General features: G+C 41.5%; 2 protein-coding genes across 2 annotated transcripts; both read left to right on the top strand.

Moving 5' to 3' along the window:
* The first annotated feature begins 148 nt into the window (after positions 1-148).
* igfbp6b (insulin-like growth factor binding protein 6b) lies at positions 149-3,992 on the top strand. Its single transcript, XM_029622583.2, has 4 exons — positions 149-1,310; positions 2,395-2,429; positions 3,217-3,336; positions 3,827-3,992. The coding sequence occupies exons 1-4, from the start codon at positions 971-973 to the stop codon at positions 3,938-3,940; spliced, it is 609 nt and encodes a 202-aa protein (XP_029478443.1). The 5' UTR covers positions 149-970; the 3' UTR covers positions 3,941-3,992.
* Positions 3,993-7,503: 3,511 nt separating this feature from the next.
* Positions 7,504-20,485, top strand: pip4k2ca (phosphatidylinositol-5-phosphate 4-kinase, type II, gamma a). Its single transcript, XM_029622579.2, has 10 exons — positions 7,504-7,943; positions 8,513-8,610; positions 8,892-8,988; positions 9,228-9,377; positions 12,471-12,617; positions 12,895-12,933; positions 17,701-17,814; positions 18,002-18,266; positions 18,458-18,561; positions 18,941-20,485. Exons 1-10 carry the CDS (start codon positions 7,791-7,793, stop codon positions 19,019-19,021), a joined length of 1,248 nt encoding a protein of 415 aa, XP_029478439.2. The 5' UTR covers positions 7,504-7,790; the 3' UTR covers positions 19,022-20,485.
* Positions 20,486-21,009: the final 524 nt, after the last annotated feature.

Raw genomic sequence — 21,009 nt, 5'->3', positions numbered from 1 at the left:
TAAAACACTTCTACTTCTGGAACCCTTTCTTAATTAACATTTGGCACACATCTGTGTAGATCATTATTACATTGTACTTAGGAGGTAAAATAAGGTATTTGTTTGGTTATTTTAACTTTCACCATTCTTCTGTACATGGACAGTTCAATATCTATTTAATTATCTGCAATTGGATCAGTGGTTGTAGTTTTAATTGATTTATCAGTTACTTTTTCATGTAGTACCTCTTTTGTGAGATCCAAGCAGTATTCTGTATTCTTCTGTGGTCAGGGTTGACAAGAGTATTAGAACAACTCCCATAAAGCTAGACATTGCAGTCAGTATAGCTGAATGCAATTCTATACCTTGCCGTAATTGTTACCATGGCAAATATGATCAGAATGGTCTGCCTGACATCAATGCATAATGGGGAGAAAGTGTATATTTTGTCATGTATACTGTTTGTACATGTAAAATGTTTAACATTACTATGGAAAGGGGTCAGTCTATGGGGGTGTGCTGATAAACAGTAGAAAAAGAAGGGGTGGGGGAGATTTAGCTAATTTCCAAAAGGAAAATAATCCACCCCCCCACCACTCTCTACTCCCTCTCTGCCTTCCTCCCTCTCTCTCTCTCCCTCCCTCTCTCTCTCTCTCTCTCTCTCTCTCTGAGTCCCAGCCCCTGAAGGTGTCATAACTGTGCTCTCTCTCTCCCTCTCTATCACCGCCTTTCAGATCTTTAAAAGCTGCTGCTTTGCTGTGTCTCTCTCGATCTCAATTTGTCTCCTCTGGCACTGCAGGGGACTCCTGGCTGCCTAACGATTGAACCGGCTAAGCACCAAGCAAAGCTGAAGAGACGGAGAGAGGACAGAGAGAAAGAGGAGAAAGAGATAAATATACATCCAGAAATAGCATCAGCCACAGTTGACTGACAGAGAGAGAAAGAGAGAGAGAGTGTGTGTGTGGAGCTTAACCTGAGACCTGGACAGAAAATGCCTCTCCTTTCTAACTTAACGACTATTGTCTTGTTGCTGATTGCTCACTGCGGATCTTGGATTCTGGCTAACCGCTTGGGCCCCTACAAGGGTTGTCCCTCTTGTAGAGAATCTTTGGGGGCAGGTCGGGCCCCCCGGGACCATATTGGACAAGCAGGCAGCACATCCATGTTGGCCCAGGGAGAGCCCTGTGGTGTGTACACCATGAGCTGTGCCAAGGGGCTGCGCTGCGTGCCCCCTCCTCAGGAACACAGCCCACTCCAGGCGCTGCTGCAGGGCAGGGGCTTCTGCACCAAGCACAGCAGGACCAGTCCCACGGAGAGGCCCCACCCCACAGGTAAGACTGAGACACACACCACTGGCACATCTAATATTATTAAATTCAGCTCTGTGTTGTGTATGTTAGGGCAATTATACTACAGCTTAGCTTATCAGGTAAGACTGATAAGTAAGAAACACATTCTCTTATCATCAGTGTGAGGATTGTATGCTATGTTGGTGTGCACCAAAAATAAATGCTAGTATTGTTTTATTATAAGAGTATGACATTTAGTGTTAGATACATGACAGGCACCAAAGATGAATTTGAAAAGGCTGCATGGTCTTGATTTCTATGCTGCAGTGCCACTGCATGGTGTCTTGTGACAAAAATCTAATTTGAGAGAGTGTTGGACTAGAAGTCTCAAATGTTGGATTGAACAGCCTATCATCAGTCATGTAATAAAAAGATGTAGTCAACACTATGATGCACAGACACTTGAGGAACGCTTTAGGTGTTTCAGTATGTTGGAGCTTGTGTAAGTATGTGTGTGCAAGTATGTGTATGTATATGGTGTGTATGTATATGGATGTGTACGGTGATGGTACTGTACATGCATGCATTTCAAGGGTGTGATCTGTGCATTTTATTGACAGCACAGAATGAGTGTTATACTGTCACCTAGAGTCAGATAATGATGCTTTTCATTGCTAGGGGTCTCCATCTACTGTTCAGACTAAGCCACTGCGATTCCTTAGGAAGGACATACTACAGGAAATATCAATTCAGAGCCGAATCACTGTGTCCAGTAAAGATGCAGGGTCTTGATTTGAGCCAGTTTGCTACAGCAGGAAAATACTCCTGCAGCAGCAGGAAATGTGATTTTATATGTGGATTATAATTCATGGACATTTTCTGTAGTGGTTGATAATTTTTTTTAAATGTAAGGGATATTACAATCTTCAGACGCCTTTTTAAACCTCAAATACAATACAGGTGTTACATTTCCTGCCTTGCACTTGTATATGATTGATGCTTCGTGTCTAGCAACAGCTTGAAGCAAAACACTTCTAACTTATATTTTGATATCAGAGATGGTTTAATGTTCTTGGTAATGCCCTGGTTGAATGTATTCATGGCAATGTGCTGCTCTCTCCTATAGGTCCACATCCTTCACAAAGTGGTGAAATAGAAAAGGTAAGTGTTATCCAAGTACGGTACCTGCTTAAGCCACTTGATGCAGTAAGCTAATAATGACTTCTACTTACATTTACCCACACCTGTTTAAATCTGAGAAATATGTAGAGCTGCTTACATAATGCATTCATATTCATACAGATAGATACTGTATGATGGAAGGAGTCGGGTAGAGAGAGTTATTACTGAAGCTGCTGTGCTGTCTGGGTGATACAGCGACAGCAGTACCACATATAGTGCTCTAAAGCCATACATTATGGCGCATGATGTGTATGCTGCTATGCGGCAGAACTAATAGACCATGATGTGAATCAGTAAAGTTTAGACTCGACTGTGGCGGCCTTGGGTTTTTCACTTTACGAGGAGAGGAGAGGAGGTGGATCTGCAATGAAACACAAACCCAACATAGAATTTATTTCTACAATTTGACAGATACTGCATACATAGTCACACAGTTGCTTCAAACCACTGTCTAAGTGACTTGGAAAGAGACCGTCCTTGTTTAACAATATCATTATATAATGACATGATATTATGTGACATATAATATGTTTTGCTTCTGGCTTCATGCTGCATCAGTGACCTCAATCTTCTATGATATCCACATGTGTTGTAGCTACTCTAATAGGCTAGAAAGGGTCTTCTAACATCAACCATGGGCTTCTCTTACTGCCATTTAATATGTAGGCTCTCTCCTTGTATACAGTAGTTACTGTATTTATCAATGTATAGTTGCTGTATTTATGACTGTATAGTTTCTGTATTCATCAATGTATCCTCTTTTTAGGCACCCTGCCGCAAGCTGCTCAATAGTGTTCTGCGGGGTATTGAGCTCACTATCTTTCAGTCTGATCGTGACATCTATATCCCCAACTGTGACACTCGGGGCTTCTACAGGAAAAAGCAGGTAGTTATAGCGCAGCGCGGCTGTTGACGTGAATATTTGCCTGTGTATGAATAGTATATGTGTTTTTTGAGATCAAGAGAGTGGCATGCTATTTGGGCTCCCGAGTGGCGCAGCGGTCTAAGGCACTGCATCTCAGCGCTAGAGGCGTCACCTCAGTCCCTGGTTCAATTCCAGGCTGTATCACAACCAGCCGTGATTGGGAGTCCCATAGGGCGGCGCACAATTGGCCCAGCGTCGTTAGGGTTTGGCTGGGGTAGGCCGTCGTTGTAAATAAGAATTTGTTCTTAACTGATTTGCCCAGTTAAATAAAGGTTAATCAATATTTTTTTATTCCTCTTTTCAATTGCATGCTCTCTCTCTATTCAATTCAGCCCAAAAATGGCTTTGGATAAAGAACATTGCTTCCAGGCCCTCTAGGCTGTGGGCATGCAGACAATAGTTATGTGGTATGATGACATATTATCTTTCTCTATCCTGTCACACAACACAGTGTCGCTCCTCCAAGGGTATGCAGCGTGGCCACTGTTGGTGTGTGGATGAGCTGGGTACTGCCTTGCCCTCACGTGCCAGCGAAGATGGCACTTTACCATGCGATGGAGAGTGAGAGAGGTCCTTGTCCCAAAATGTTGAGCCTAGAGGAGGGGGAGTAAGGGGAGGAGGAGGTGGTGGTGGAGGCAGAGGAGAAGGAGGAGGGGGAGGAGGAGGAGGTGGAGGAGGAGGAGGAGGACGAGGAGGGGGGAGGAGGAGGAGGATGAGGAGGGGGGGGAGGAGGAGGAAGAAGGGGAGTAAGGGGAGGAGGAGGTGGAAGAGGAGGAGGGGGAGTAAGGGGGGGAGGAGGAGGAGGAGGAGGAGAGGGGGTGACTTTAGCTTGTGCTAGACACTGCCTGGACAGGAGACACCAGGGATTAAACCACTTCCTATGGAAATTACCCCAAATTAGTTTACTGTCCTCTAGTCAAGAAACAGCCTAACAAAGACACATACCTACAGTACAGTACTATAGTGGCAACATCCAGCTGAATGTTCAACAGTTTGCAGCAGCAGTACCAGTCCTCTGAATCATTCAGTGTGACAACGTGCAGTAGCTTATCTATCTCACATTACTGCTTTGTTACTCACTGCCTCAACTAACTGATATCAAAGCTGTATTTCTCAATATTGAATTCCCTGGCTCTTGTCCTGGCTTCGTCTGTTTGTATGTTCGTTGTAGATTTTCTGTTTTATAGGATAGCTCACACTGCCTGTGTTTGTTATTAAAGGCCCAATGCAGCCGTTTTTATCTCAATATCAAATCATTTCTGGGTAACAATTACTGTGATTGTTTTCAATTGCAATTTCTCAAGCAAAACTTTAGCTAGGACTGTCTGGGAGTGGTCTGAGTGTGGAGGGAAAAACTGAAACCTAGTTATTTGAACTCTCTTATTGGCCTATTAAGTAATTTACCACCAGGCAGGCTAAAACTCTATCCCACCAAAACAATCTGAAATTTCAGGCGGTCTGGTCAACCAGCTCTTACACTAAAAGGGCATTATCATAATTTTCATAATTTTACAGTATAATTCCAAACTCATAGTGTGGAAATATATTTTTTTAAACACAGTTAAATCCCATTTTTGACTGCACTGGGCCTTTATCTAAGTGGGCTGAAATACTGTTACGCTGGTGTTGGTGTGACACAATGTTTGAAAACGTGTCTCCGTCACCATCCTCTCTCCCTTTCTCCAAAGATACACTGACATTATGATACTTAATTCAATTGATGAAAATTCCTTTTCTATTTAATTTATTTTGGAGTATGAATTTCCATGCAGCACTGCTTGAATTTTACACTTATCCTATAATCGTGTCAGAAAAATAGTTAGGCTATGTGAAACAGTCCATTGTTGTTGAAATGACGTTCTGACTGCTCTAATAGTTGATTGTTTGTACATATGTTGGATTTTTGTGGTTGACAGTGTGTGTTCTGAAGTGGCAGACAAAAAAAAAGCTTATGGCTGTTACCCTTTTCAAGAAGTTGTTAAGCATATTTTTATACACGTCAATATAATATTTTATATATAAATTGTTGGTTTATGTAATGAACTACAATGCCATGTATTTTTATATTGTCAGCAGTTTTTTTAATTTAAAAACAGAGGTTATTTTATTTATTTGCTAGGGAGAGCATTGTGCTTTGGACGCGGTAGCACCCTCATGGAGAATCTCACCACACACATCTGAGCTATTCAACTGCTGTACATGTTATGATTTTTCTTTCATTTTCTTTCAATTTTATTTATACTTTGACCATTTAATATTGGAATGTATCATGATAATGTTTTGCTTATGGCATACCCTACTACAATGCTAATTTTGGTCAATTAAGTTTGAACATGTTACAGTTACTTACTTGTCTTTGAATTGTGTGATAAACTGTGTGATTAGATCATTTCTATTTCTCACCCATCTTGTTGTGCCAATGTATGTGCTGTGATGGTAGGGCCATGCACAGGGGGCCTATATTTACAAAGCCTAAAATTTAAAAAATGATATCAAAATGAATAACAATAAATACATATATTAATATAAAAAAAGAGCATTACTGTGTGTTTTATTTGTGAGCTTCGCCAGTGCAGTAGCTGTAGTGGTATCGGATCTCATTCATTTTACAAAGCTGCTTAGTCATAGTCACTATCTGAAGCACTGCACAGGTGTAGCACAGCTACTCTGGTAGCCACTGTTCTCTTATGTCAGCTGAGCTGATTTAAAATGACTGTTAATAAGATGTAATAACTGTCTCTGTCCATATCACGTTAAGATAAACCAACAAGTTAAAGATGAACCAACACGTTATTAACATATATGTAGTAGGAATGAATAGGCATTAGTATGACTTAGGTTTTCTCCCATGCCTAGGGGATGCAAAGGACAATTTGTTCCAGCATCTACAGTATACAAGGACACATGCCTGTTTCCAAGGAAACAGCATAGAATATCCTATTTGTCAATGCATACGAATTTGAAATGCAGGTCTCGCAGAGGATGATGCAGGAAAGTAAGCAGTGTCCTTTGTTAAATCACACCACATGTCCTACTTCTGTATCTAGGGTGGTTACATTTGCTATTCTTAGGAAAGTGAATATACGAGACATCCTATAGCTACCCTCTCTGTGTACAGAATTAACCATCTAAATGTGCTCAGATGGAAGACATCAAAATGCTATGTAATTAACATTGCTTGTAATATATCCTATATAAGAGCATGGTTTATATGCAGACATAAAGACAAGATATATTCAACTAAAGCCCAATGTGATGATGATCAGTATGGGTTAATAATGTCGATTCCACCAAATGTATGCATTTAAACATGCAGAATGTAATCTATTTATGTTGCAATGCTGTAGTTATTAGTGGCCCGAAGCATATGAGAGATGACATGTCAGAAGTAATGACAGAGTGGAGGGTGTGTGTCCCAAATGGCACCCTATTCCCTGTAGTACACTATATGGTGCCCTGGTCAAAAGCCATGCACTGGTGCACTATAGGGGTCCTGTTCAAAAGTAGTGCACTAAATAGGGAATAGTGTCATCTGCGATGCACACACCTCACAACATTGGAGCTGCTCTAAGGCCAGTGATGGTGAAAATAAGGGGAGAACACCAGGCAAGGGTAACAACGCTAATACATTATGCAAAATTGGGAAACTAACCTTAATCTTATGGATCCCTTGTCATGTTTCAGTTTGAGTAGGTCTGCACAGTTAATAAGCAAAGAGAGATGAGAGTGTATCATGTGAATCATTCGGACAACACGCTTGTTTCAGTCAAATTTAGTCATAGGCACTGCTGTGGCTGAGATAGGTAGATGAGGGCTGCAACTTTTCTAGTGAGAAAATTTCTCTATGATCAATTCATCAAAAAAGTGTAATGTTTGTCTTCTATGGAATTTATCTTTGGAAAGCTGCACATATGCAGGATTTAGCTCCTTTACTTTCATAGTCGAACTTTATTCTCCTTATAGGAAAGCTCTGCATTGCAACAGTGTAGCAGAACTGTGAGGAAAGCTCTAGTATCCCATTACGGTTAGTCACTAATCAGTAACATTTTATATGAAAGAAATGGACAAGTTTCCGCCTATAAGATCACATGACATGATTGTAACATCTCTTTGGCTTTTCACAACTGTCCATCACCTGAACACACAGGTGGACCAACACAACCGGGGTCAGCAGTTCAGTTCCTCAATATTTTTTTTGAGACTACCTGGACTGGAATATATCTGAAGAAGACTAGTTTGGAATCTAAAATTAGTGTTAAAACAAGCACACATGTAGGCTAATACTGATCTGAATTCAGACGGGATTGCTCCGGTAACATTACGCAGTGACACCGGGAAGTCAGTTTGCGAAAGATCAGAATCGGGAGAAGAAAAAACAAAGTTCACACGCAAGGCAAAGCCAGGCAAGCGCTACGATGGCGTCCAGCGGCAACGCTCTTTCCAGTCCTATGGTGATATTTGCTCCAAAAACTAAAACCAAAAAGAAACATTTTGTGCAGCAAAAGGTGAAGGTCTTTCGTGCCAGTGGCCCAGTCTTGAGCGTTTTTATGTGGGGTGTAAATCATTCGGTGAGTATTAAACGTTATGTTTTCAATGTTAGTTATTCTAGATGACCTAACTAGCTATCTACAGTAGCTAGATACTTCAGTTAGCTTTAGTTAGCTAGGTAGCTAGTTAGTTATCAAACCTAGCTGTCAGTGTAGCTAACTGACTAATTTATGCGCATTCAGTAGAAATGTAACATGAACTAAACAAACCGTTCCGATAACAAGTTAACTGGGTTAATGTCTGGTTGATTGCTAAACGCGTTGGCTAGAGTTGTTTGTGTCGGTAACACTAGCAGCAGGCTAACTAACCAACTTGCTGCTGGCTACTAGCTAACTATCAGCTGACACTGAAGTGTGTCGCGTCATGGACTGTGTGTTGTATGGGCTTTGCTGATAGAAAAGTTAGCCAGTGTGGTCCCTAATGACCGGGCTACAGGGCAGGCTGTCATAAAAATCATTTCCATCTTGTTTGCTATCTATTAACTGCATCTTTAACCCTAATGATGATCCCATATTATGTGTTTTCCCATTATGAAAGCCTAGTAACATTAGCTAATGGGAGTACCGTACTTATTTCTGTTTGTCTGCAGATTAATGACCTAAACCAAGTGCCTGTTCCTGTCATGCTGCTGCCTGACGACTTCAGAGCAAACACTAAGATCAAAGTCAACAATCACCTCTTCAACAAGTAATGTTTGAGTACTCTTGTCAATACTGTTTCTCTCATATATGTGTGTGTGTGTGTGTGTGTGTGTGTGTGTGTGTGTGTGTGTGTGTGTATATATATATACATACATGCATGCATACATACATACATACATACATAATTAGCCTATGTCACTAAATGAGTTACATATTCTCTATGGCAAAAAGTAAGAAATTATTTTGGTATGTTACACCGGGAAGGAATGGCAAGAGGGAGAGTAAACACTGCAAGTCGTTGAGAATTTGTTCAACATTCCCTTGCAGAGAGAATCTACCTGGACATTTTAAGTTTAAAGAATACTGTCCCCAAGTGTTCCGCAATCTTCGGGAGCGCTTCGGAATTGAGGATCTCGACTACCAGGTATGAGTGTTGCTATGTTTGACACAACTTTGGAAACTCCCACTAGCCCATACCTTCACCCATCCAATGCTTTTAGATGTGTGTGTGAAGTAGTGACCAGTGCAGACTTCAGAAGAAAGGAGATGTTATTGGGAGACACTGATGGACAAGGAGAATGACTAGATTAAAACAATAAATATTAAGTTTATCATCATGCAGTTGATTTTCAAGCACACCTGTTTTCTCTCTGATCCCTGTAGGTGTCGTTGACCCGCAGCCCTCCTGTAAGAGGTGGGGACACCCAGGGGGAGGGGATCCTCCTGACCTCCTACGACCGCACGCTGGTCATAAAGCAGATCTCTAGTGAGGACGTGGCAGACATGCACGGCATCCTGTCTGAATACCACCAGGTAATGTAATGACATCCAGGCTGTGGGCAGCTGAATTAACCTCTGTTCGAAACCTGTGGATGGCATCATATTCCCATTATAGTTCGCTACTGTTGACCAGAGCCCTATGGGTGACATTTGTGATACAGTCCAAGTGAGGGTAAAGGTTGCGCTTTATCTTGGTGAAGTTTTGCACTGCTTTACTGGTTCAAATGAACAGTGCATTTGATAAACAAAAACTTTGGTTGGATGCGTCAAAAGCATTACAACATTGTGGGCTTCCTAGAATTGCAAATTAACATCTTATACTTTGTCTCATAGTCTGTACTCTGGTGATACTGCAGTGTGTTATTGTAATAGGGTGTTATTATGACTGTTCATCCATGCCTCATGTTTTGCACGACTAGGCGAGGAGAGACCATATTTGGAGATGCATTGGTCAGTATGCTTTTTCACATCAGTTTCGCAGCTATTCTAATTGAACTTGTCATTAATCAATTCGGGCTAAAGAGAGGGAAAATATTTTGGCATACATTTCATTTGAAAGCCTTGGACTCGCTATTCCATTCACCAGATGTGAATTTCTGGTTAGCAGAGGAACGAGTTGCCTTGCTCGTGTTCAAAATGGTGTCTTGGATTAGGCCATCCTTGTCCATAATCATATTCATTATACTTTTTTTTTAAAGGCTAAACTGATCCTACATCAGCACTCTGACCTTGAGGCCCTGGTTATTTAAACAGACGTATTAGGCTAGAGTGTATTTACTTGCGTGGGTCATTTGTGACTGAATGAACAGATTATTATAATTATTATCATCGGAGCAGCAGAGCTCTTGAGTCTGCAGTGCTACTGCAATTTAAACATTTTACGTCTCTATTGTTGGATCCCAAATGGCCCATCGGGCTCTGGTCAAAAGCAGACCTGCCAACCTGAACACATTTTGCATACCATGCACGCAATTCGAGGTCAAAGTATGCTGGTACAAAAAACTACCCTAAAATACGCAAAAATAGTCTTCTAGTTGGCACATTTAGTATTTTTTGACTCAACCGTCTGAAGTTGGAGTTGAGCTAATCCGAGGATTTGGGCGAGGACAAATTATCTCTGCCGCATTGTCAGTTGGTAAATTCAGAGCATTTCACTCTCGGAGCGTTCAGAACGCACACTGGACTCTCTGGCCAAGGAGTAGGGTTGATCCAAGCGTTCTGACCTCACAACAGCGGTCAAGCACCCAAGCTAACTTGCTAATGTTGATTAGCTTGCAGGCTACTTCTAGACACAAATGAGAGCACACCTCACTCTAGCCATTTTACTCACACTTGCAGAGTTGGTTAGGCTGTTTTCATGTTATCCAGAGCGTTGGAGATTGCATCTGTGCTGCTGGCAACAATTTCGGTCCGTATTCAACGGGTGTTGAGCGTTCGTAAATTCATCAGTTATTCTGCGCTCTGGCAGTCAGATTAGAGTGCTCTGAAATCAGAGTAGATGGCCAGAGTGAATTTACGAACGCACCCAAAGCAAGAACACTTTCTGGCCTTGTTGGATTAGCTCAGGCACAGAGGTCTGTAACAAGCTCCTATAGGCCTAGTTCAGTTGTTTCATATTCTAAATAGCCTACAGTAAACTGGTTTTGTACATTGCATCCAGTAATTGAATTATTCAAAATGTTCTCCCCAAACTAAATTAAGCCAGTTTAAATGTTCACTGGTATCCACATAAAGATAACTATTAATTAGAATAATCATTATCTCCTAAATTTAAATATTCTATAATCCGCATGAAGAAAATGTTAATGTGCCGAATTAAAATCTAAAGTACAATGTGTTTTCCATCGGATCTTCAACTGTTGCGTTGAATAGAAAATGTGCCTATTCTGGTCTTAGTATGTCGGTTCTAGCCAACAGCTTGCAGATACAGTGCAGGTAGGGTGGTCTACCTGATGCGATTATTACGAATCTTCTCTGGTCTTCTCATCCACGCCCCTACTTTTTTTGTTTAAAGGTACAGTATCTGTGACCAACAGATGCAGATCTGTATTCCCAGTCATGTGAAATCCATAGATTAGGGCCTAATGCATTTATTTCAAGTGACTGATTTCCTCATATGAACTGTAACTCAGTAAAATCTTTGAAATTGTTTCATGTTGCATTTTATATTTTCGTTCAGTGTAATTTAAGACTCTAGGTTTCAGGAAATGGCAGTCACAGGTTTTTCAAAAATGCTAAATGCTCCAACTTCCTGAGGGGGAAGTTGATTGACAGGACCTCCTCCTTACCAAACCTTATGCCTACATCTGCACCACCTTGTCAGAAAATCCTAAGGAGAGCCCTGATTGTACATGTATTTCTAGTGAGCTACTGAAGAGCCGCCAATAATTACAAAGTACCCATAAGTCTATAACCTACCATTTATACTGAGCCAGTCTCCTGCCAACATCATTATTAGGCAAAAAAAAAAGCCATTTGCCTATGATTTGAGCAGTGTGGGTGTGGCATGCTCGCTGTTGTGGGGTCTGCAGAGCAGGGGGTGCCGCTGCCTCAATGAATTGGTACTCATTCTTCAAGGTTGTTAGGTCAGCAAAAGTAGTGCACAATGTAGGGTGCCATTTGGGACCTGGCTTATGTGTCCTGGGGGCGTTGTTTATCTTGCATCCCGTCCACATTGCCACTGCCGCTCACTTTGGCTCCATGCAGACCCCAAAGAATAGAAGCAGAGAATATAAATAGTACAGTAGTCTCTTCAAAGCATCATATATTTTGTTAGCATTCTGCTAGCTACATTGTGTTTCAGTCAGAAGACTCTGAATGAGGTCAGTTTAAAGTGTGTCCCTTTTTTAATAGATCAGTCTGCGTGGGGACACGTTTGTAACCTGGATAGAGAGAAAGAGAAAGAGGGACAGGATGTAAGACGGGGAGATGGAGAGAGCAGTTTGGTTGAAAAACAGTATGAAAAACATTTCAATTTCATCTTCAACCAGGGGTGAAAGGAGTCATGTGAATGTACTTTGGACAGTACTGGTGCATGTTTTTTGACCACGACCCTATGGGTGCCATTTCAGACACAACCATAGTCTATTTGCCGTTCATTCTTTCCTGTCTTCTCCCTGGCTGCAGCACATAGTGAAGTGCCACGGCAGCACTCTGCTGCCCCAGTTCCTGGGGATGTACCGCGTGGGTGTGGAGAATGAGGAGACCTACCTGATCGTCATGAGGAACATGTTCAGTCACAGACTGGTGGTGCACAGGAAGTATGACCTTAAGGTGAGAGGGAGAGACTCACGCAAAAAAACACACACACACACACACACACCTAGATATACACAAACTTCCAGGTTTTCCAGAATTCTTGATTGGATGATTTTTGCTTATTCCGGGAATCTTCCAACCGGGATTTCTGCGAAACCTGGGCATTTAGGTATAGTTACCCTAGACTCACCTGTTGTAAAATACTTGTTTCATTAGCCACTTCATGATTTCCACTCAGAGGTCATATAATCCCTGATCTTGCCTATTAAACTGTTATTTTATTGATACTCAGGGCTCTCTGGTGTCTCGTGAAGCAAGTGACAAAGAGCGGGTAAGGAGACTAACAATGTGTATTTCACCCAAACATACACTACTGTTCAAAAGTTTGGGGTCACTTAGAAATGCCCTTGTTTTTGAAAGAAAATCACATTTTTATGTGCATTAAAATAACATCAAATTTATCAGAAATACCATGTAGACATTGTTAATGTTGTAAATGACTGTTGTAGCTGGAAACGGCTGATTTGTAATGGAATATCTACATAGGTGTACAGAGGCCCATTTATCAGCAACCGTCACTCCTGTGTTCCAATGGCACGTTGTGTTAGCTATTCCAAGTTTATCATTTTTAAAGGCTCATTAGAAAACCCTTCTGCAATTATGTTAGCACAGCTGAAAACTGTTCTGTTCTGATTTAAAGAAGCAATAAAAATGGCCTTTAGACTAGTTGAGTACCTGGAGCATCAGCATTGCACTGCACCTCCCACAGCAACTCGCCCAAGCCTTCCCCATTTCTCCTTCTCCCAAATCCGTTCAGCTGATGTTCTGAAAGGGCTGCAAAATTTGGACCCCTACAAATCAGCCGGGCTAGACAATCTGGACCCTTTCTTTCTAAAAATTATCTGCTGAAATTGTTGCCACCCCTATTACTAGCCTGTTCAACCTCTCTTTCGTGTCGTCTGAGATTCCCAAAGATTGGAAAGCAGCTGCGGTCATCCCCCCTCTTCAAAGGGGGGGGGTACTCTTGACCCAAACTGCTACAGACCTATATCTATCCTACCATGCCTTTCTAAGGTCTTCGAAAGCCAAGTCAACAAACGGATTACCGACCATTTCGAATCTCACCATACCTTCTCTGCTATGCAATCTGGTTTCAGAGCTGGTCATGGGTGCACCTCAGCCACGCTCAAGGTCCTAAACGATATCTTAACCGCCATCGATAAGAAACATTACTGTGCAGCCGTATCCATTGATCTGGCCAAGGCTTTCGACTCTGTCAATCACCACATCCTCATCGGCAGACTTGACAGCCTTGGTTTCTCAAATGATTGCCTCGCCTGGTTCACCAACTACTTCTCTGATAGAGTTCAGTGTGTCAAATCGGAGGGTCTGCTGTCCGGACCTCTGGCAGTCTCTGGGGGTGCCACAGGGTTCAATTCTTGGACCAACTCTCTTCTCTGTATACATCAATGAGGTCGCTCTTGCTGCTGGTGAGTCTCTGATCCACCTCTACGCAGACGACACCATTCTGTATACTTCTGGCCCTTCTTTGGACACTGTGTTAACAACCCTCCAGGCAAGCTTCAATGCCATACAACTCTCCTTCTGTGGCCTCCAATTGCTCTTAAATACAAGTAAAACTAAATGCATGCTCTTCAACCGATCGCTACCTGCACCTGTCCAACATCACTACTCTGGACGGCTCTGACTTAGAATACGTGGACAACTACAAATACTTAGGTGTCTGGTTAGACTGTAAACTCTCCTTCCAGACCCATATCAAACATCTCCAATCCAAAGTTAAATCTAGAATTGGCTTCCTATTTCGCAACAAAGCATCCTTCACTCATGCTGCCAAACATACCCTTGTAAAACTGACCATCCTACCAATCCTCGACTTTGGCGATGTCATTTACAAAATAGCCTCCAATACCCTACTCAACAAATTGGATGCAGTCTATCACCGTGCAATCCGTTTTGTCACCAAAGCCCCATATACTACCCACCATTGCGACCTGTACGCTCTCGTTGGCTGGCCCTCGCTTCATGCTCGTCGCCAAACCCACTGGCTCCATGTCATCTACAAGACCCTGCTAGGTAAAGTCCCCCCTTATCTCAGCTCGCTGGTCACCATAGCATCTCCCACCTGTAGCACACGCTCCAACAGGTATATCTCTCTAGTCACCCCCAAAACCAACTCTTTCTTTGGCTGCCTCTCCTTCCAGTTCTCTGCTGCCAATGACTGGAACGAACTACAACAATCTCTGAAACTGGAAACACTTATCTCCCTCACTAGCTTTAAGCACCAACTGTCAGAGCAGCTCACAGATTACTGCACCTGTACATAGCCCACCTATAATTTAGCCCAAACAACTACCTCTTTCCCTACTGTATTTAATTAATTAATTAATTTTGCTCCTTTGCACCCCATTATTTATATTTCTACTTTGCACATTCTTCCATTGCAAATCTACCATTCCAGTGTTTTACTTGCTATATTGTATTTACTTTGCCACCATGGCCTTTTTTTGCCTTTACCTCCCTTATCTCACCTCATTTGCTCACATCGTATATAGACTTGTTTATACTGTATTATTGACTGTTTGTTTTACTCCATGTGTAACTCTGTGTCGTTGTATATGTCGAACTGCTTTGCTTTATCTTGGCCAGGTCGCCATTGTAAATGAGAACTTGTTCTCAACTTGCCTACCTGGTTAAATAAAGGTGAAATAAATCAAATAAAAAATAAAACATTTGTGGGTTCGATTACAGGCTCAAAATGGCCAGAAACAAAGGACTTTCTTCTGAAACGTGTCAGTCTATTCTTGTTCTGACAAATTAAGGCTATTCCATGAGAGAAATTGCCAAGAAACTGAAGATCTGGTACAGCGCTGTGTACTACTCCCTTCACAGAACAGGGCAAACTGGCACTAACCTTGCGGGTACTATTTAATGAAGCTGCCAGTTGAGGACTTGTGAGGCGTCTGTTTCTCAAACTAGACACTCTAATGTAAGTGTCTTCTTGCTCAGTTGTGCACCGGGGCCTCCCACTCTTTCTATTCTGGTTAGCCTTTTTTTAAATGATAAACGATAAACTTGCCTTTTTTTAAATGATAAACTTGGATTAGCTAACACAACATGCCATTGGAACACAGGATTGATGGTTGCTGATAATGGGCTTCTGTACGCCTATGTAGATATTCCATAAATAATCAGCCATTTCCAGCTACAATAGTCATTTGCAACATTAACAATGTCTACACGAGAGGTCTTTCAACGCCGATACTGATTATTGGAGGACCAAAAAAAGCCGATACCAGTTAATCGGACAATTTTCTTTAAAAAAAAATGTTTTGTAATAATGACAATTACAACAATACTGAATGAACACTTAATATAATACATCAATCAAATAAATTTAGCCTCAAATAAATAATGAAACATGTTCAATTTGGTTCAAATAATGCAAAAACAAAGTGTTGGAGAAGAAAGTAAAAGTGCAATATGTGCCATGTCAGAAAGCTAACGTTTAAGTTCCTTGCTCAGAACATGAGAACATATGAAAGCTGGTGGTTCCTTTTAACATGAGTCGTCAATATTCCCAGGTAAGAAGTTTTAGGTTGTAGTTATTATAGGTATTATAAGACTATTTCTATCTATACCATTTGTATTTCACTAACCTTTGATTATTGGATGTTCTTATAGGCACTTTAGTATTGCCAGTGTAACAGTATAGCTTCCATCCCTCTCCTCCCTGGGCTCGAACCAGGAACACAACGACAACAGCCACCCTCGAAGCAGCGTTACCCATGCAGAGCAAGGGGAACAACCACTCCAAGTCTCAGAGCGAGTGACGTTTGAAATGCTATTAGCGCGCACCCCGCTAACTAGCTAGCCATTTCACATCAGTTACACGAGCCTAATCTCGAGAGTTGATAGGCTTGAAGTCATAAACAGCGCAATGCTTAACATAATAACACACAGAAATACGAGCCTTAGGTCATTAATATGGTTGAATCTGGAAACGTATCATCTTGTAAACAAGATGTTTATTTTTTCAGTGAAATACGGAACAGTTCCGTATTTTATCTAAGGGGTGGCATCCATTAGTCTAAAGATTCCTGTAACATTGCACAACCTTCAATGTTATGTTATAATTACATACACTTCTGGCAAATTAGACAGCCCAAACTGTTGCATATACACTGACTCTGCGTGCAATGAACGCAAGATATTGCCTGCTAACCTGGATTTCCTTTAGCTAAATATGCAGGTTTAAAAATATATACTTCTGTGTATTGATTTTAAGAAAGGCATTGATGTTCATGGTTAGGTACACATTGGAGCAACGCTAGCAACCACATTGATTATATGCAACGCTAGATAAACTAGTAATATCATCAACCATGTGTAGTTAACTAGTGATTATGTTTTTTATAAGATAAGTTTAATGCTAGCTAGCAACTTACCTTGGCTTACTGCATTCGCTTAACAGGCAGTCTCCTTGTGGAGTGCAACGAGAGGCAGGTGGTTAGAATGTTGGACTAGTTAACTGTAAGGTTGCAAGATTGAATCCCCGGAGCTGACAAGGTGAAAATCTGTCGTTCTGCCCCTGAACGAGGCAATTAACCCACCGTTCCTAGGCCGTCATTGAAAATAAGAATGTGTTCTTAACTGACTTGACAAGTTAAATAAAGGAGTAAAAAAAAAAAAAAAACTGCCAAATCGGTGTCCAAAAATACAGATTTCCGATTGTTATGAGAACTTGATATCGGCCCTAATTAATCAGCCATTCCGACTAATCGGTCGACCTCTAGTCTACACTGTATTTCTGATCAACTTGATGTTATTTTAATTGGCAGAAAATGTGATTTTCTTTCAAAAACAAGGACATTTCTAACTGACCCCAATCTTTTGAATATGGTAGTGTACATGTGAAATTGCCTTTGTTAGGGACTAGTCTTATTACGCACATTTTCAAAATTCATTTTCGAATTAGAATTATCATTTTCGATTAGTACATTTTCGAAATTCATGTCATTACTTTCTTTGGAAAATTCACATGCGTCTGTTTCAATGTTTCATAACTGTCCCTCAGGTAAAAGAGCTCCCCACCTACAAGGACATGGACTTCAGAAACAACATGCAGAAGGTGTACGTGAACGAGGAGCAGAAGGAGAAGGTCATGGAGAAACTCAACAGAGATGTGGAGGTAAGGTGACCTCCAAGGAACTCAAAGGGGAACTAGAACTATAATTTGTGTTTTGATGTTTTCAGTTCTAGAACCTGCCTTCCTATTCTATTTTAAGAATCTACCACAAGGTGGTAGTATAAACATTGTTTGTTACCATGATATCATCATCTCCATCCATAGTAATTGTTTGGTGTGTCCCCTGTAGTTTCTGGTCAAGCTAAAGATCATGGACTACAGCCTGCTGTTGGGTATTCACGACGTGGGGCGGGCTGAGAGGGAGGAGGAAGAAGGAGAGGAGCCGTCCAATGAGGAAGAGGGGGAGCCTGAGAACGGCCTGGCGCAGGCCCCTAACGTGGGCTCCTACGGTACGTCTCCTGAGGGCATCGCTGGCTACATGGCCTCCTGCAAGCCCCTGGAGCCCGGGGAATTTGACCCCTACGTGGATGTGTACGCCATGAGGAGTGCCCCTGGTGAGTTCCAGGCAAAGTTGTGAAATTACATGGTTGGGGTCAATTCATGCAATTGGATTCTCCATTTACCTACTGAATTGAATTCACTTATGATTTTACTCCTGTCATTGATTTACAGCTACACTGCAATTTGGGTAATTTGTGTTTTTGAGCAGTGACTAATTTGCATCTCTCTCTGTTTACCCCCTCAGGAGCCCCTCAGAGGGAGGTGTACTTCATGGGTCTGATAGACGTTCTGACACAGTACGACACCAAGAAGAAAGCCGCTCACGCAGCCAAAACTGTCAAGCATGGGGTGAGTGAGAAGGAAGGGGGGTTAGTTAGGGTCTGTCCTATTAGATATCATTTAGATTCAGAATGCTAGGAATATATTGAGAAATTAGCTTTCATTCCACCTTATGATATTAGATGCAATGTAATTCTCATTGCATACTGTGTCCATTACTGCTTTTCTAACGTCATTCTCTGTTCGTAAATAATTGAGTAACCTAATCCCAATTGTCTTCCTTACCCTTGTTTTCCAATGTTGGGCTGATCACATCTGAGATTAGTATCTTGTGTTAGATACCTTAGTTGTTCAAATTCAACTGTAAAATGAGCATTTCATTGATACTTTTCATTCCTAATATGAGATGTTCAGTCTGACGTTATCCCTTCTCTATGCCTCTCTACAGGCTGGTGCTGAAATCTCCACTGTCCACCCAGAACAGTATGCCAAGAGATTTCGTGATTTCATCTCCAACATCTTTGCATAGCAGGACGTTTATAACCACCACTGCTACTTCCCATTTAGATTTGAATCTTTTTTTTAAACTTTTGTTCTGCTACACATTTATATCATGAAACATTGCCCCAAAAAATGTACACACACAGATTATTTTAGTCTGATCTCACACCAGATTATTTCCATTGTTGTAATGTATTGCTGACTGATATTTATGAGAAGAATGTGATAAGCACTCGGACTGACTTTGGAGCCAAGAGTACTTAAGCTAATACTGCTGCTTGTCCTAGAGATGTTACACTGAAAAGGATTGATTAGACTTCATGGGACACCTGAGATTGATACATTGACTGCTTTTTGTTGTTGTTTGAATCCCTGATTGACCCTTTAACCCAGTCAGTTGAAATCCTGGGTCATGTCCATATTAAGCACCAGACAGGGGAAAAGGTTAGAAACAGGAAGGTACAACACCACCAATGACTAGATACTAACTACCTGAACTTGTCCAGTAAGAAATCATGGCTATTTTAGTGCTACTGAACACGACCCTGGATTGGTCCGATCTACTGAGTGAGTATGCTAATATGACTGGACACAGGAACATATCAGTGTAGTGAACCCTACAGTAAATATCAGAGCACTTTGTCTCAAAGGGAAAGCCTTGTGGGATTTGACATGAACGTCCCTCATCTCACTTTGGATCATATTGAGTCTGTGTTTCCCCTAGAATTTCAGCAGTGGGGGCAAGGGTAGCTGGGGTGACGGGACATTCTAGCTGTTCCCATAGACTTCTAGTTATTGAGCCAATGACTTCTCTATTTAAAAGTGCTTCTGCAGAAATGTGTATATATAAATGTTGCAGCGGTGGTTCCCTGCTGCCGAATGAATATAGTGGAAACATTGAGCATTTCGCTATCATGATTGGACTTGGGACCAGAACCAATTGTTGGACTGAAAGTGTTATTTTGAACATATTGATTGCTGTACTTTTTTTTTTTTTTTGCTCATCAAACAGCGTTTTTAAAAGAAGTACTTCTCAAGAATGATGGGGAATAAAAGTAGCTTGAGTGCCAGTCTGTCTGTGCTACCATACCGACTGCCTTTCACACATTGTCATGGCAAACATGTTTTGTCTTGACAGTGACAGCAATGGAGTTGGCAAGATCACAAACAGATCTAGGACCAGACTAGAATTTAAGATCAGTAGAGATTGATGGTCTGTGCTTGGTCAAATTTGACTACTACTATTAGATACTCCATTGAAGAACCAGCTTGGTATTATGTGTTACTTGTAGAATATAGCACTACATTTCAGGTGCTTTATGCAATTCGATAGCCTTAAATGTGTGATCTCGAGTTTTCTACTATAGAAGTTGAATACACTGTTAGGGCTGAAGAGGTGCAGTAGGAATATGTGATGCCTTGTGACCATTGTGATTGCACAGCCTATATTTTTGCTAATCAGCTTTTGGACCAAAATATATTTTACAAAAGATTTTCTGAAACGTGTTGGAATATTTTTCTATATATTTTACATGAAAATGTAGACCTTGTGTAGACAAATCTCTCATCTTCCTGTAGTGTAGGATACATAAAATCAGAGTTCAGGCGGCCAGGTCGGCTCAATGAAAACAGCTAACCAAGATGGAGGAAAGAGATTTCCTCTCTTGGGGAATTTATCCATACATGCATTACGTATGATGTGTGAATAGGGTGCCATTTGGGACGGGGACATGGAGAAGTTCAACCTTCCTGTTTACGCTCAGGATGAAACTGCTAGTTTGGTTGGTACCTGTACATCGGGGTTATTAATTCCTAGTGCATGTCAGTTGATAGGGCTGTGCGTTTGGTTAGGGGTACAGTTGATAGGGCTGTGCGTTTGGTTAGGGGTACAGTTGATAGGGCTGTGAGTTTGGTTAGGGGTACAGTTGATAGGGCTGTGAGTTTGGTTAGGGGTACAGTTGATAGGGCTGTGAGTTTGGTTAGGGGTACAGTTGATAGGGCTGTGAGTTTGGTTAG

The sequence above is a fragment of the Oncorhynchus nerka genome, linkage group LG20 (assembly GCF_034236695.1).
Source record: "Oncorhynchus nerka isolate Pitt River linkage group LG20, Oner_Uvic_2.0, whole genome shotgun sequence".
NCBI lineage: Eukaryota > Metazoa > Chordata > Actinopteri > Salmoniformes > Salmonidae > Oncorhynchus > Oncorhynchus nerka.
The sequence above is the reverse complement of the archived record's forward strand: the minus strand, read 5'-3'. Positions and strand labels throughout refer to the sequence as shown.